This window comes from Bubalus bubalis, chromosome 2 (genome assembly GCF_019923935.1).
Source record: "Bubalus bubalis isolate 160015118507 breed Murrah chromosome 2, NDDB_SH_1, whole genome shotgun sequence".
Lineage (NCBI taxonomy): Eukaryota > Metazoa > Chordata > Mammalia > Artiodactyla > Bovidae > Bubalus > Bubalus bubalis.
The window spans coordinates 147,030,844-147,046,468 of NC_059158.1; the positions used below are offsets into that span (position 1 = coordinate 147,030,844).

The 15,625-nt window shown below is 38.8% G+C and overlaps 1 protein-coding gene across 6 annotated transcripts in view; it reads left to right on the plus strand.

Annotated features, from left to right (window-relative positions):
- ADAM23 (ADAM metallopeptidase domain 23) overlaps positions 1-15,350 on the plus strand; it is a 200,263-nt gene extending 184,913 nt beyond the window's left edge. For 2 of the 6 annotated variants that reach the window (XM_045164561.1, XM_045164562.1), the window contains 2 exons: positions 11,336-11,429; positions 11,816-15,350. In XM_045164561.1, the coding sequence (XP_045020496.1) occupies positions 11,336-11,384 (49 nt within the window). In that variant the 3' untranslated portion in view covers positions 11,385-11,429; positions 11,816-15,350. Of the gene's footprint in view, positions 1-3,650; positions 3,742-11,335 lie in introns of all 6 variants that reach the window. The other 4 variants (XM_045164558.1, XM_045164560.1, XM_045164559.1 and 1 more) reach the window with 3 other exon arrangements.
- The last annotated feature ends 275 nt before the right edge of the window (positions 15,351-15,625 follow it).

Consider the following 15,625-nt stretch of genomic DNA (forward strand, 5'->3'; position numbering starts at 1 on the left):
ACAAACCGTTAACACAAATGCTTTTCTATGAGGGTTTTGTTAGGATTCTTATAACAAATTTAATCTTCACAGTCAAATGGTCTAATTGCGAAGTCCAACTCTTGTTACTCAATGGACTGTAACCTACCAGCCTCCTCTGTTCGTGGAATTTCCCAAGCAAGACTACTGGAGTGGGTTGCCATTTCCTTCTCTATCACTAGTCAAATAGATCCACATATACAGCTAGAAATTATCAACAGTTGTAGCTCCTTTTAAAGAAAATCCAAATGTAGCCACTAACATTTGCTCTGTTTATTTAGAGTGATATAGGAAGCTTCAGCTTAATTTTTTTTTAAAGAAGTTATTTAGTTCACCGTTATTTTTAAAAATACATTTATGATACTGTCCTTATTTTCTTCTTATAGAATAGTTAATCATTCAAATCCAAGGTTTACATAAATATTTGGAAACAAAGAGCATCAAGAAAAAACAGATATTTAGTGCAAACCTACAAAACCTTAGGTGAACAGTTTCAAGTAATCTGGTGCATTTGTCTTAAAGAATAACCAGTGTATAAATAAGTCTACTGCATGCCACTTGCCCTACACAGAAATACAGCTCTCCTCATTGGTGCTTTTATTTACGTTGCTTTGTACTTGATCCACATCCTCACAACAGCTGTCAGTTCTCCATGGGATATTGCTCTTATGAGATTGCTAATCTGTAGACTAGAAGATTATCCTGATATTTTTTCCCCTCTAATTACAGAGAGAGCATATACAAATAATAGAAATACTCCCAATACATGCTGTCTTTTCTATTAAGTGTAGTGGCGATAACATTTCCCAGTGGCTGGGGAATGAATTCCTAGTATTTTAAGAAATCACAGATAGCCTCTATTCAACAACCTCCCCAAACCCTGGGCATGTTGCTAACATCACTCACGTTTCTCTGTAGTCCCATTAGTGGCCCCACATGGTACAGTACGGGGCTGGCAGACCTAGACACTGAATTAACATGAACAGAGGAACAAGTCCAGAAGTCCCACTTTCCACTATAGATTTACTAACTTTCTCTCCCCTGCATCAAAGGGCTTTGTCTAGACGGGGATCTTTTTATCTAGATGGGATCTTTACATCCCATTTCTATGGACTGTGAGGCTAATTAACCCCAGGAAGCTAGAAATATTGGAAAAGATATTTTATTTCTCTTCACTTGTTAGAAAATAAATATTTTCTTTCTCCTTACTTACTTATATATGACAGAGCTAAAATACTTTAGAGAAAGCAAGAACTTTGTCCTGTAAAATTTCACTTTGGGTGTGTTAATTGGATTATATACAGAAGTAACATTTCTTTTCCAAGAGAAATTCTTTATATACATTTATGTGAAATTCTTCCTTGAAAAAAGGTAGTTTTCAAAAAAGTCATCCCAGTTCCTTTTTTAATATTATTTATTGGCCATAACTGCAATGTACTAATGAAATGGATACATTTTAACAAATTCCCCTTGGAGTCTTAGAGCTGGGCAAAATTGAAGGCAGTTGCTGTAAAGCATAGTCTTTGTTACCAACCTTTGTTTTATCTACTCTTCCACTGTTGTAAGTGTGTGGCTATTTTTGGGTATGACAGGTAAGTCCACATAAGTACTACTATATTTAAACAATGTAACCTATAGGGCCTACTGTGTAGCCCAAAGAACTCTGCTCAATATTCTGTAACAACCTAAATGGGAAAAGATTTTGAAAAAAAAAAAAAAAAAAGGATACATGTAAACATATAACTGAATCACTTTCCTGTATACTTGAAATGAACACAACAATGTTAAATCAACTGTATTAAAAAAAAGAGCAGAAAAAGAAATGTGGGAAGGAAATACAGCTAAGTGGGATAACGTTTAGCAATCTTTGTGTAAAGATAGTAAGTTGTTTTGACTTCTCAGGGTGTCTGTCATAGCCTTGTGTTCTACCTCTGCTGTCTCTGCCTGAAATCAGCCATAAACAGTATGTAAACCAGTGATCATGGCCATGTTCCTATAAAATTTCTCTGCCAAAAAATTCATCAGGGACAAATTTGGCCTGTGGGCTGTAGTTGGCTGCCCCTCAGTTTGTAGCATAAGCTTGAGAGTCAGACAAATCTGTGTTCAGATTTTGCCTCTGTCGCTTATTAATGTCTAGAAGCCTCTGTTTCTTCATCTATTAAAGAGGGATAAAAATAGTTCCTATCTCATGGGGATTTTATGAGGATCAAATGAAATATTAATATTTGTCAAGCACTTAGAACTGTGCCTGGTAATAGTAAGTGCTCAATATACAGTAGGTAATCTGTTTTTCTTGCTCTCCAAATTATTTATTATTGTCAGTGGGACTCTACGGGCCACTGAGATTTGTGTTCTGTAGAACCTCAGTGGTGCATCTTAAGAGCATGTCCCTGTCCGGGAGCTGGTGAAGACCACATCCCTGACACTCCCATTGCCCTATACTCTATCCCACTCATGCGCACAGCACTGGATGATCTTAGTAAAAACATATAATGCACACAGTTTTAGTGCAGTGGCATCCATTTACATACACAGCTGAGGGCACTAATGTGAGCAGAAAAGAGAATTTTTTACACAAAAATGAATGTATGCATAAGTTCAGGATTTTAGGAGAACTATCAAAATTGGTTTCATGACTTCTGAAACAGAGATAAAATAGGACTGGAGTTAGTTTGCTGTTTGGAGCACTGTGCCTGCATATTAGCCCCCTGGAGGATGTGATACTTAGAATAATTCATGTACTGAAGGTACTGTTGCTTAGATTTAAAAATAGTGTGCTAAGGTGTTTTCCATGTGAATGGAGAGGATTTACTATATGTTTCAACTGTTGCTAAAACAATTGACAAAAAAAATTCCACTTTGCATTTTCATTCTTGCTGTCTTTACTTCTCACTTCTTTTTTTTTTTTCAAATGTCTCCAAGCCTCAAATTTCTCTTAGTTATACCTGGAAGCTTGAAGATCGAGTCAGTCGAACTTAAGGAATCTTTATCCGATTTCCCCAAAATCACTCAAATAAATTTTTTGCTTCCTTTGTATCTTGTCTTTGGAATTCCATGTTGCTGTATAAACACTGTATGGGTCTCTGCAATGAACAAGCATCTTTGAGCGCCTCCCAGTTAGATCTTTGTTGGTACCTTCCTTCTTCCTTCTGAATTTTAACTGTCTTCAATGAGGGATAAAAAAATTTAGCATTTAGACAACTTTATCTGGTGCTTGCAAAGAGCACTTTAGTGGAATATTTTTCCTTCTTTTCATGCCTTCATTTGCCAGCCAGAGGGTACGAATTCTAATGCTGTCATGTTTATTCGTTCTTTTACTTGTTTGCTTCCTGATCCTGGGGTAGGGGAGGAGGAAAAAAGATGGGCGACGGCAGCAAGTGGGCATCTGTAACTTTCTTCAGATTCTGCGGAAGGTGAATGGAATGGAACTTATTCTGTCAGTGGTGCAGAAACTTGAGATTTATAGGCAGACGGATCGAAGCAGTAGCTGTCTATAAACAAGGACGATATTTAAGTGTTTAGTGATCTTTTTCGGAGGGGATTTACTTCCTGTAACTGCTTATCTGCCTGTCGCTGGTGGTAATGAAAGTGGTCAGCTCATCTGACTTTCTTCCCGTGATCCTCTGCCACAGGTCCTAGTGCCACCAACCTCATAATAGGCTCCATCGCTGGGGCCATCCTGGTAGCAGCTATTGTCCTGGGGGGCACAGGATGGGGATTTAAGTAAGCAATGCCGCATGTCTTCTTCTCAGTGGCTCTGGCACTTCTCTCTTCTGCTTACGTAACCAAGTTTTGAGTTCCTGCTACCAGATTTTAACAGTAAAACAACTAAAAATAGATATTTGTGTTCAGAAATGGGTCAGAAGAAACATGGAACCTCAAATACCATCTTCAGGCAGATGGGAAAACACAAAATGTAGAAAGCACTTACATGCAGTACTTAAAGAAGTTCTTTGATAAAAGTAGTTTTAGGAGCAAGCATCCTGAGAAACATTTATTTATATGCAGATAACCCAGGAAACTGTTGTTGGATATAAGTGCATCTCCTCATACAAGTTCTTTGTATCTGTTTAAAACTGCTTTTTATGCCATTGACATTTTGAAATTTTCACAACCTTATTTTTCACCTGTATAGCTTTGTGATTTGAAAAGCTTTATTATTTTATAAAAACATTAAAAATAGTTTCATTAATTCCCTAACCTACTAAATCGGTGTCTCATTGGAATTTGAAGTCTGTGGCTTTGTGTCACTTACTATTTTTAATGAACTGTTAATATTGACATGACTGGTAGACTAGGTGTGGTTTCATAGGACCTTTCAGCTTGGATTGTACCTGATCACTGAAGTAAGTTTGTTTAAATAGACACACCAGATAATCACAAACAAACCTTGATTGTGGTCCAAATTTTTGAACCTATTTTGTCCAGTTTGGCGTTTCCATACCTTGAATTCATTAGGTAATTGCTTCCTATATCTTTTTGTGCTATGATGACTTGTTTATTGTGGTTTGTAGATAAGACCTAATATTCCCTGTGCTAAATACTCCCTGTGATAAATTCAGTTTCAATTAGATCTAGGGAAACAAATTTAAGTGGGAAATAAGAATATTACCCAAATTCAAAACCCACTTTGCCTCCATCTGGTTACTTAATTTTTGACCTGAATTATCTGAGTAATTACCTCAATTATGAACTTTTTTATGTTTTATATTTGGAATTCTCAATTCAATATATTTAAACCAGGTAAAATTGTCATTATTAGAAATTTATTATGAAAGAAAAACAAGCCAAAAGATGATTTAAACAAATTAAACTTTTTCTGCTAATTTTGTTATTATATTAAGATTTAATGAATAAGCCTACAAATTTTTGAGTGGCTTCAGCTTGGAAGGGTATTATCAGATGGTACCTCTTTTCTTCAGAGATATTTATAAATTTGAACCTGTTTAGTGAAACAGTAATTTTGACATCAGTGCAAAGACACACAAACACATTTAACTTTCTCATCATGATATTAATAAGAGTTTGCCCAGTTAATGAGTCACTCATGTGGTACCTAGCAACAAAAAAATATGTATTTGTTTGGGCTGAAATAATTCTAGCAAAAACTTTTCTTAGTGTCTCATGACTGTAAGAAGGTCATTATACATTTCAGTAGTTCCATGATCTGTTACTCTAGAGTGCGCCTTTGAACTTTTTCATAAGTATGCCTCAAGGAAAATAAACTTGGCTCATGCCAGGCTTATGCCTCCTTGGTGTTAGGAGACTTCAGTTTCAAAGGCCTGGAAAAGAGTCCACTGGGCATCTTAGCCATCCAGCCGCATGCAGTGACAAATGTACCACTTCAGCATTTGGAGATGAGAGCACTGTTCTGTAGCAGGACCTCAAAACAGTGGCCTGGCCTAGCTCACAGCTTGAATTGCATGTTTCTTTGGGGAAAAGCAAAAAAGCATTTATCACTGTATAAGTAGTTTAGGCCTGTACAGTGTATTTATATCTGAGAAAGACATCTAGTTATCAGAACAGAAAACAAAGGGGAAGAGATACACGTTTAGTGAGGTGAGAAATAGCCTTTGGGGGGATGCTGTGCAGACAAGTGTGGCTGGGTTCTGTCAGTGCCCCTTCCCTTCCCTATGACCCTTACAGGAAAACATTGTAGAAGGCACACAGGAGTGTAAAGTAAAGTAAATATTTGTATGTCCTGGAACAAAGGAAAAAATGAAGACAGAATTCTTGAACATGTCATTTTAGCAGTTTAAATTTGTAGGAGGTACTGCTGTTTGTGCTATTTGTTCCTCCATGGGAATCTTTAGTTTAGATTTTTAGATGTTAGATCTTTAGATTTTAATAGTAGCTGTGTGGTTTGTATGGAGCTTTAAATAACTACTTCAACCTTGCAATAAAAGCCTTTGGGTGCTGAATGATGAAGCTTCAGTGTTCCCACCCTTCACACAGTTTTAGAGATGATTAGTGTAGAGATGATTTGGAAGTATAATTATTTGCTATTTGAATTGAAACTTTGAAGTCTGTCATTGAGTTCAATGTACATACAAAAGAGGTTTCTTTAGAATCAAAAGTTGAAAATAGTTTGTAAAAAGAATTGCCCTAAATATCTTTATTGGAAAGCCCTCCTGACTGGGTTTTTATTACTGGATGAGAAATTAGTAAGATAGCCTAAAGAATCTGAAGGTACATATACTTAGCCATCCAGGAAAATAACTGGTCAGGGGAAGTATTGCTTTTTTCTAATGTTGAATTTCTTTAGGTGTAACATTCTGAATAATGTAGTTGTGGAAGAAGTTTCATACCCAGCCTAACCTGTTCAAATATGAATGAGAGATACAGCTGTGCTCTGACTCCTGACACTGCCATTAGGGTTCTTTTTTTAACCATATTTACCCGTAAATAGCTGGTTAAAGCATAAGCTTATGTGAATGTACATGCATGTGTGAATGTGTGCAAATTTGTGTGTGTAAAGTGATGATGAAGCTTTATCAAGATTGTGTGGTCAAAACAATAGTATGAATTTAGATTTCTTTTTAGCAGAATAGTAGAGTCTGAAAACTTGGGTTAATGCACGCAAGACTTCCCTGAGCAAGATGGTAAAACTCTTAAAAATGTTTTATTGGGTAGGTTATTTTTAAAAACTATTCTGATATATTGGGTAATGTGGTAGGCATACCTAAGTAATTTCAATAGTTCTGTATTCCAGAAGTGTGAAGATGCTAAGGGATAGTTTAGTCTATGGATTCTCAGTCTTTAAGGTGTTAGGATTTTTCTCTGAGAAATCTTGTGAAAACTGAACATAGGCCCTTGTCATACCAATTTGGTCAACTTTTTCCCACATCTGCATTTATTTGCTCTCACCCTCTGCTCTTATTTTTTCCTCTCCATCCCTGCACTAAATAAAGCTATGAACTGTGGTGCAAAAGATTGCAAATGTGGTTGCCGAGGAGGCTCATGGCTATCATTCAGCCTTGAAGAGTAATGTTGCTCCACTGGGTCATTAGAGTTGTTGCCTTTCCTGGACATTGAAAAAAATCAAGAGACTGAAGTATCATTTTAGTAGCATCTTTCTCTAACGCTTAGGACGAGTGACAAGTATATAAAAAGATAATTTCATCTCTTCATCTAACAATGAACAGAATTGCTGTTATTAACTTGGATGCAGCTTTTTCTCTGAATTCTCTAAATCTGAAGACAGGAGTTTTGATGTGAGCAATATGGTCATCTATATGCCCGTAAAGTATATCCACACCATAGGTGATGGTGGTAGAAAAGAGATTCTAGGTGATGGTAGGAAAAGAACTTGAAGGTTAATAGTGCCCTAGTTTGCGGACAGTTCGTATCACAAGATTTGAGGACAAATGTTGAGTTCTTTCAAACGTGTTATAATTGCAGGCTATGGAAGACTATTGCCATGTCCCCTTATTCCACCACCTGCTCTCTCCATGGGATTCAGCAGTAGGAGTGGCCATGTTGCCCCGGCAGAGCTGCCCCTGACATTAAAAGTGTTAATTTAATAAGTCTATGTAATTAAATATGTGGTTTCCTGTCTATGAGAAGTCAGATTCAGTCCCTACTGAACCTGACTTGGACACTAGGAGACTGTTTGGCTTGTGTTCCTTGTCGTTGGAGGTGCTAAAGAAAAGACTGTTTAGATACTTGCAATAAACGAAATTGAAAGGGTCATATCTGGATTATCACAAGGAAAGTTAACTGAATTGTTTGACTGGCATACTGAATGAAATTTGAAATGAACCTAATATTGCTAATTACATTTTCTCAAAAAATCAAATGTCTTTTTCTGCTTTTGTTTTTTGTGGAGTTTAGAAATGAAATCAATTTTAGCTAGTCTTTCCATGAAGAGGATAACCAGATTGCTCCTTATCTAAATTCCATGACCATATCCCAGTGCAAAATAAGGGACCTGGTTTCCCCAGTATCCCTCTGACACTTGGGTTAGGCACTTTCTTACTCAGCTCTAGCAGGTGGTGGTGGTGCCAGGTTAGCCAGAAAGACCCAGTTCAGCTCCCTGACTCAACCACCTGGGGAAGTGAACTCAGTCTAAGGTGACCAAGGAGGCAGAGTTGGGCAAAGCGTTCTTGGTGGGCGAGTGATGACTCATCATGGAAAAAGAAGATCTTAGTGGTGGATAAACATACCCTTAAAAGAATATCTAAGACTTTACAATTCCCCAAACATTATTGTTACCTGAAGAGCCTTTTAAAAATCTTTTGTAGATGTATATATAGTATAATATATATAGTAGACAAAAGTACAGGTTTTTCAGAAGTAGTAAAAATGGATGAAAACTGAGTCAATGCAGGGTCTATGGATTGCACTGATAATCTATAATGATTCAGAAATACCTTGCAGGTTATGATGAAAAAGTAAGCAGCCTTCAGAATCCAGTGAACAAAGAATTGCAGAGGAAATGCTTGTGGAAGGAAAGCAGCAAGCATCTACGGATGAGAGATGTGCTTTCACATTAAAATAGAAGAAAATAACTTGATAGGCAGTTCTCAACATATAGTAGCCACAGCCGTCTATGGGGTCGCACAGAGTCGGACACGACTGAGGCGACTTAGCAGCAGCAGCAGCAGCAGTGGTTTTACAGTTGACCGGTTAGGAGCCCTGAAAGTCAGCCAGCTGCAGGAATGGCCCTCACTGTCCTCATCACAGGGCTCCACCTTCTCTCTGCTGGGACGTCAGTGGTGGAAGCGTGGTCCTGGAACTCCCCATTAGGATTTAGAGTCCATTTTCCCATAGACGGGAAGGTGGGTTGGCCTCCTGATCTGCCCTGGGAGGCCAGTCATACTGTAGGACATTGTTTTTATAACAAACGCAATCTAAGCTTCAAAACTAACAACTTATGGACACTAGAGGTTGCCTCTATGTCAGGCTGAAATGGAATTTCATATCTCCAAATGAACCAGGGAATTCACTGGCAGTCCAGTGGTTAGGACTCAGGGCTTTCACTTCTGAGGACCCAGGTTTGATCCCTGTTTGGGAAACTCAGATCCTGCAAGCTGTGTGGCTTGGCCAAAAAAAAGGACCAGATTGCTATTACGACCTTAAACATGGCTATTTATCTGACATTCCCTGAGTTTGAATAAAGGGATTTAGATAAGGGCAATAGAGTCATTTTGGGCTTCCCTTGTGGCTCAGCTGGTACAGAATCTGCTTGCAATGTGGGAGACCTGGGTTCGATCCCTGGGTTGGGAAGATCCACTGGAGAAGGGAAAGGCTACCCACTCCAGTATTCTGGCCTGGAGAATTCCATGAACTGTATAGTCCATGGGGTCTCAAAGAGTTGGACACGACTGAGCAACTTTCACTTTCACTTTCAATATAGTCATTTACATGTATAGCATGAGCCCACTTGATTTTTCCTCTGCATCCAGTTTTAATTGGGGAGATAAAAGTTTAATGGTTCTCTTGCATTCTGGCAACACATATCTAAATGGGCTGGGGCTCCTAGTCCTTCAAGATCATTCCGCAAGGTCAAACAGTCACTGTTTTCCCCCCACCTGACTCACAGGAAGTGTGGTCCCTAATGCATCTACCTTCAAGGGCAGTGAACATGCTGGAGACACAGGCCCTGTACTCTGAAGGAAACTGACTTAGTAACAGATACATCGTGGGAGACTTCCCATTTGTTCTCACCTCTCTTTCCTGGGCAGCATCAGCAATGATTGCTTTTAGGGATACTGACCCAAAAAAGGGTTGAGAGGGAGGAAGGGGAATGGTGAAAAGAAAAAAGTAGCAATGCTACAAATAGTGTTTGTACTATGTCTTAGCCAGTGATCCACATGCTTAAGCCATTAGAGAAGATGCCATAATGAAAACTTTGAAAAAGAAAAAGGGAGATTTTCTTTAAAGAGTTTTATATTTGCTATTGAAAAAGAGAAGCATCAAAGCAGTCACCTTGGAGAAAAAAATAAGAACTTTGCAGGATGTCTTTCTACATATCTTGAGCTTTGGTATTGTTTTTATTTTGAATTACCTGTGGGGACGAGGAATATACTGCAGTCCTTTTGGTACTCAGGGCTGTAAGGGTATCAGCTGGCCCCGAGTGAACGGGCAGGGAGGGGGATGAGGGGCCTCCAGTTTTGCATGACGCCATGGTGGCAGCTGTGTTGCGCCCGCCCAGTGTGCAGAAGGAATGCATGAACCCCTGCTTGATGCCCCACATGAAGCCAGACCATGGGGAGGTTGCAACCAACTCTTGTTGTTGCCTTGTAGTGTCTTGCTGGTTCTCTTCTTTCTCTTTTTAAAAAAGAACCTCTTTTTAGGAGACTGGACACTGTGAGCAAAGCATTTTAACTTGCTTATCTCAACTAAGCTAAGCTGCTCCATTTGCATAACTAACCTGAGCCTGTGTCCATTCTCCTTGGAGTGTACCATCTTACTGTGCACTCTGGTTTTCTACTTTCTAGGTAAGAAAAATGCTTGTTCCAAAGTGAGGTAAGAGCTCACACCCCAAGGCAGCAAGATAACTGAGTAAAGTTTTGTTTTGTTTTGTTTTTGTCACTTTGGCAAAAGCCAGTCCACAGATACAGAACTCTTAAGTTCCCAAAGGAAGCAGTTATAAGACTTTCAAAATATTTCTTAGTTTTTCTAATAGCCCCCTAAGTGGAAGAGCCTCCTGGATTAATTTATACCTAGTTAAAGTTAGCTATGTCATTTCCTTCTGAAATCTGCTTCCCTGATATCTCAGTTGATAAAGAATCCACCTGCAATGCAGGAGACCCCAGTTTTATTCCTGGGTTGGGAAGATCTGCTGGAGAAGGGATAGGCTACCCACTCTAGTATTCTTGGGCTTCCCTCGTGGCTCAGCTGGTAAAGAATCTGCCTGCAATGCGGGAGAACTGGGTTTGATCCCTGGGTTGGGAAAATCCCCTGGAGAAAGGAACAGCTACCCACTCCAGTATTCTGGCCTGGAGAATTCCATGGACTGTATAGCCCATGGGGTCGCAAAGAGTGGGACACAACTGAGCAACTTTCACACTTCCTTCTGAAATAGACAAATTGGGCTGCTGAGGCTTTCTGTGGTTTACAGTGAACAACTGGAAGCTTCTTTTCAGCCTTCACAAATGGATATACGCTGGCAGGGAGGTTGTAACAACATCCAAAAGTGTGAGCTGTTCTGTGTTTCGAGTTATTTTGGACAGTCTGCCTCGGGGTGAGTTGATTACTTTGCTCTGGAACTAGCGTTGCTGTCATTATCATTACCCTTCTCTCATCATGATCTGATTAATATTGTGGATTTTTTCCCCTTCTGCTTGCATCTTCTTTTGACGCACTCTGGAAGAAATGTCAAGAAGAGGAGGTTTGATCCTACTCAGCAAGGCCCCATTTGAATCAGCGGCCCTGGATGAACAGCGTCTTGCACTGTGGGATTCTGGGTATGACATACTTGCAGCATCGTTGCCAGAACTATTAAGTCTGTGAACAAAAACCTTGGGTGGTAATGACTAGAGAACTAACATTGGGGTAACAGGGATGGGGTCAAAGAAAAACTGTCCTTTTGGAAATACTTTCAAAGAACCCTTCCCACCACCTATCAATAAAGGGGAGCAAAAGACAATATTGTACAAAGAACTATTTCAGAATCTTTTTTTTTTTCTAATGAAAGGAAAAAGGAAGAACAACAAAAATTAAGTGCAATAAAAGAACCATTAAAAAATAGCAAATGATCTTTTTCTTTCCTCAGCCTGCTACCACTTAATATCTTCTAAATGATTTAGCATGATTTTTTTTTTTTTCTTTTCTTACCAATGACACACTCCAGCGGCATGAAGATCTAATTTTCGAAAGGGTAAAATCTGCATGGCTATATACAACAAACAGCTAGCAAGCCAATCCACAGCAAAACCTGCAACTGATTTCCTAAGATGAAAGTGGCAGATGAACCCACGGAAGCTGCCTGCCCCCCTCCCCCCTGCTCCCTAGTCTTGACCAGGCCATGAGGAACTCCACACACCCCTGCTCTTGTTGATTCACTTCCTGTTGTCTTTTCTCCTGGACCTCACATCCTTTGGAAATGGAAGCTGGAATTTGAACAATGATGCTATTGTATAGTTCTTTTATAAATGTAAATATGGAAATAGATTTTGACACATCATTTTCACTTGTCTGTACTGAAGTATTTCTCTTGTAAAGGTTGTCTGTAAATTTGAGTTTATTGTTTGTTCTCCATCATTTTTATTCTTTTTCTCTATTTCTCTTTGTCCTCTCTTGTAGCATGTTGTACAATGATTCTTGAGTTTGCTTAAAAAAAAAAAAAGATATGGCCACAGATTCAAGGAGTTTGGGCACAAAACAGGTGCAATTAAAAAAATGAAATGATTGAATGAGATGAAATGCTTGAAACCAAAAATAAACAAAGGGTGGGGGACACAAAGAACAAAATAACCCATAGGAAAAACATAAAAATTATGTAAATGCAAATATATGTACTCACAAGTCTCTAAATTTTTTTGATGTCATTATAAACATCTGTATATAATGTAAGAAAGTAGACACCCTCTCAAATTAATCACAAAAGTGCCAAGCTCATGATGTCAGTTTTTGATTTTGACAGTTTTCTTTCCCTGTCTTTAATGTGAAAGGAGGATAAACTTAAAGCCTTAAATTTAAGAAATAATTTTTAAATGTTGAAAGCTTGGGGAAAAAGTTGAGCTTTTCATTTTATTCCATATCTATTATTGTCAGTATTTCATTCATGCCTTCAACTTCCTGCCTCAAAATATATGTGGTAGAGCCCCACTGTAAAGCTGGTAATGAGAACAGAAACAGCATTTACCTTTTTCTGAGCACTGTTAAGATAGGCTTTAATTCTGTGTGTTGTATTTTCAACCAGCCTTGTCTGGCCCACGGTGTATGACTGATCTATGGAATGTTGTGATGGATTACAATGGGATTCTGCTATATACAAATTCACATCGTTCTTTTCCCTCCAGGCAGATTTGCAGATGTAATCTGGGTTCCCAAGCCCCTCTGAATTTAATTCACTGTCACTGATTTTTTTTCTTCCATTGATGGTCAAGATAGCTTTTGTTCAAGTGTTGAGTATCTATGGTAATAAAGAAATTTAGTTCCACCTTTTTTTTTTTTAATATAAAAGCTTGTACATGATCCCTTTAGTAAGCATCCATCTAGTGATGTTTTACTGTTTTACTGAGGGCCCCTAAAGAGCCCACACTTCTGTAACGTCCTGTTTTTAGAAATGGGACATCCAGTTGTTCCATTCACTTCTTCCTGACAACTAAATTAGTTGCTCAAGTGAGCTTTGAGTTCTTTTTCAGCAAGATTCATAACACTAGTCTCACCACTTTTGCCTGGACTTTGCAAAGGATTTCTTCCTTAAAATGTGCTGCTTTAAACAGTGGGGTTTTCCCCAAGTTATCCTTTGCTTTGGAAGTGTTGCAGTCGTAGAGCAGGAACCTTAATTTCTAAATGCTACAACAGACCGTCATCTAACATCTTAATCCTGTTACTGCTTTCTGAGTCCTAGGTGCTACACAGGCATGTAGTCTTTCTCTAGAACTAGCTGTGTGTTTCTGTTGTAATAACAGGGTTACCTATAAGGTTTATCAGCCTTACCCTTGGTGTCATAAGACATGAGTTGTATCCCTCTACCAAGCAGCATTGGCTCTTAGAGGGAGCCTGGAGGAAACTCAGATTACTCGGGATGTCTTCCTGTCACTCTGTGGTTTGTGTCTCTCTGTTGTTGAGTCCTGTTCACCAGTGGATCCTTAGCTGTTGATGAGTCCACCATACACATTTCATTGCTGTTCCAGAGGTACCGTGGTTGACTTAATAGATACAAAGCCATGGTAGTACAAACAAGTGTAAACCTGTTGTTAACTTCTGAGCATTTCACAAACAACATTGTAAATGTGCGATGTTATGTTTCAAATCAGACCACAGTGGTCCCCAAATATTATGTACATATGGCAGCTGTCAGTGTACCTTTTTATTACACTGGCACTTTCATAGGTAATGAAACCCATGCGCCAATGTTAAATTATCTGTGTGTATGTGTAAAATACACGAGCTTTAAGCTATCTGTGTATGACTAGGAAAGATAATGCAACCATACCAGTTGTGAACAGTGGATTATAGTTATGTTTGGTGGTATTAGTTTATGTAAGACCAAGGTCTGTTGTATTTTCTCTTGCACATGCCGTTCATTTGCTGATTCTTGTGGTGTGAATATGCCAGTTTATTCATCTGAGCTCAAAGCACAAGCATCTGACCGTTTAATGTTACCCAGCAAGAGTTTGTGTAAAGTGATGACAGGTTCCCATTTCACCCGTTAACGTTTGCTTCATTAATCGGTGACACCTGGAGAGGAGACATGCGCTGACTTCATTGCTCACCCTGGGATACTGCATGAACCCATCGAATTAGAGCTACTCTCCTTAGATAAATGAGCAGTACACATAGGTGCATGTTCTAAAACATGAATCACATAGAGCTGTGGAGTTTTGCCAAGTGGTATGTGTGTGACTTTAGTTTCTGTTTTTCTTTCTCTCTTTCTTTTAACTATGCAGAGATGGGAAATGCACAAACTACTCAAAGACTAGTGTCTGAAGAACTTTCCAAACAGTACTTGAATCCTTTCTTTAAAGTCATCCCACCATCCTTTATAGCCATTGTTGCTTCCACTGTTAACTTTCATTTTTAGATGGTTTCCAGTTCTTTAAGTGCACAGCCTGAAGTTCTGCTGGAAGCTAAATAAATTCATTCGTATCTTGGTTGTCTAGAGATGGAGATTCAGTAGTCATTGTATGCATCTTCAGTCAAGTGTATATTAAAACTTTCGTTAACATTGAATGTTGTAGTTTTATACTTTGGTCATTTTTCTTAAACCCCTTTTCTGTGCTCTCTTGTGTTGTTGATTCAATGGCTGTGCACCAGATATCTTTTAGCGCCGGTCTCTCAATCAAAGGCTCACTGAAAATTTAATCGGTCAATGGAGCAAAATAAAATCCTGATTGATGGTAAATATATTGCTGATTAGGATTCAGCTTCAGTGGATTTATTGGAAATGCTTTGCTTTTTATAAGTCCGGGGGGTGGCAGGGGGGACACAGTAGGGTCATGCCATTACTATATTTCTTTCTTTGTTGTCTCTCTTCTGAGTTTAAATGGGGGATGGCTAGTCATAACATCCACACCTGGTACCATTAGAATCAAACTAAAAGAAAATAGAAGTGTTTGGTTGTCTACATTGTAATACCAAAAACATTCAAAGGAAGGTATTTCCTCACACCTTACATAGGATTGTTCATCAAATAATAATCCTTTTTTATGACTGTCTCTCAGTGTCTCCTCTCTCTTCCCACTGCCCTGCTTTGGTCTGGCATCGACAGCTGTGGGTATCTCACATAAGGTACTGCAGTAACACAGAGCCTAATCCGACTACGTCATTCCTCTGATAGCGTTTATAGCAGTTCTTCATTTTCTATAGGATAAAGCCCAAACCTAACAATATGACTTAAAGTGCTAGCTGCCTTTCATGACCACACCCTCGTTTATTTTCCTAGTCTTCATCAATTCTTATCCTCCCATAATCACCCTGCTTAGAGTTCCCC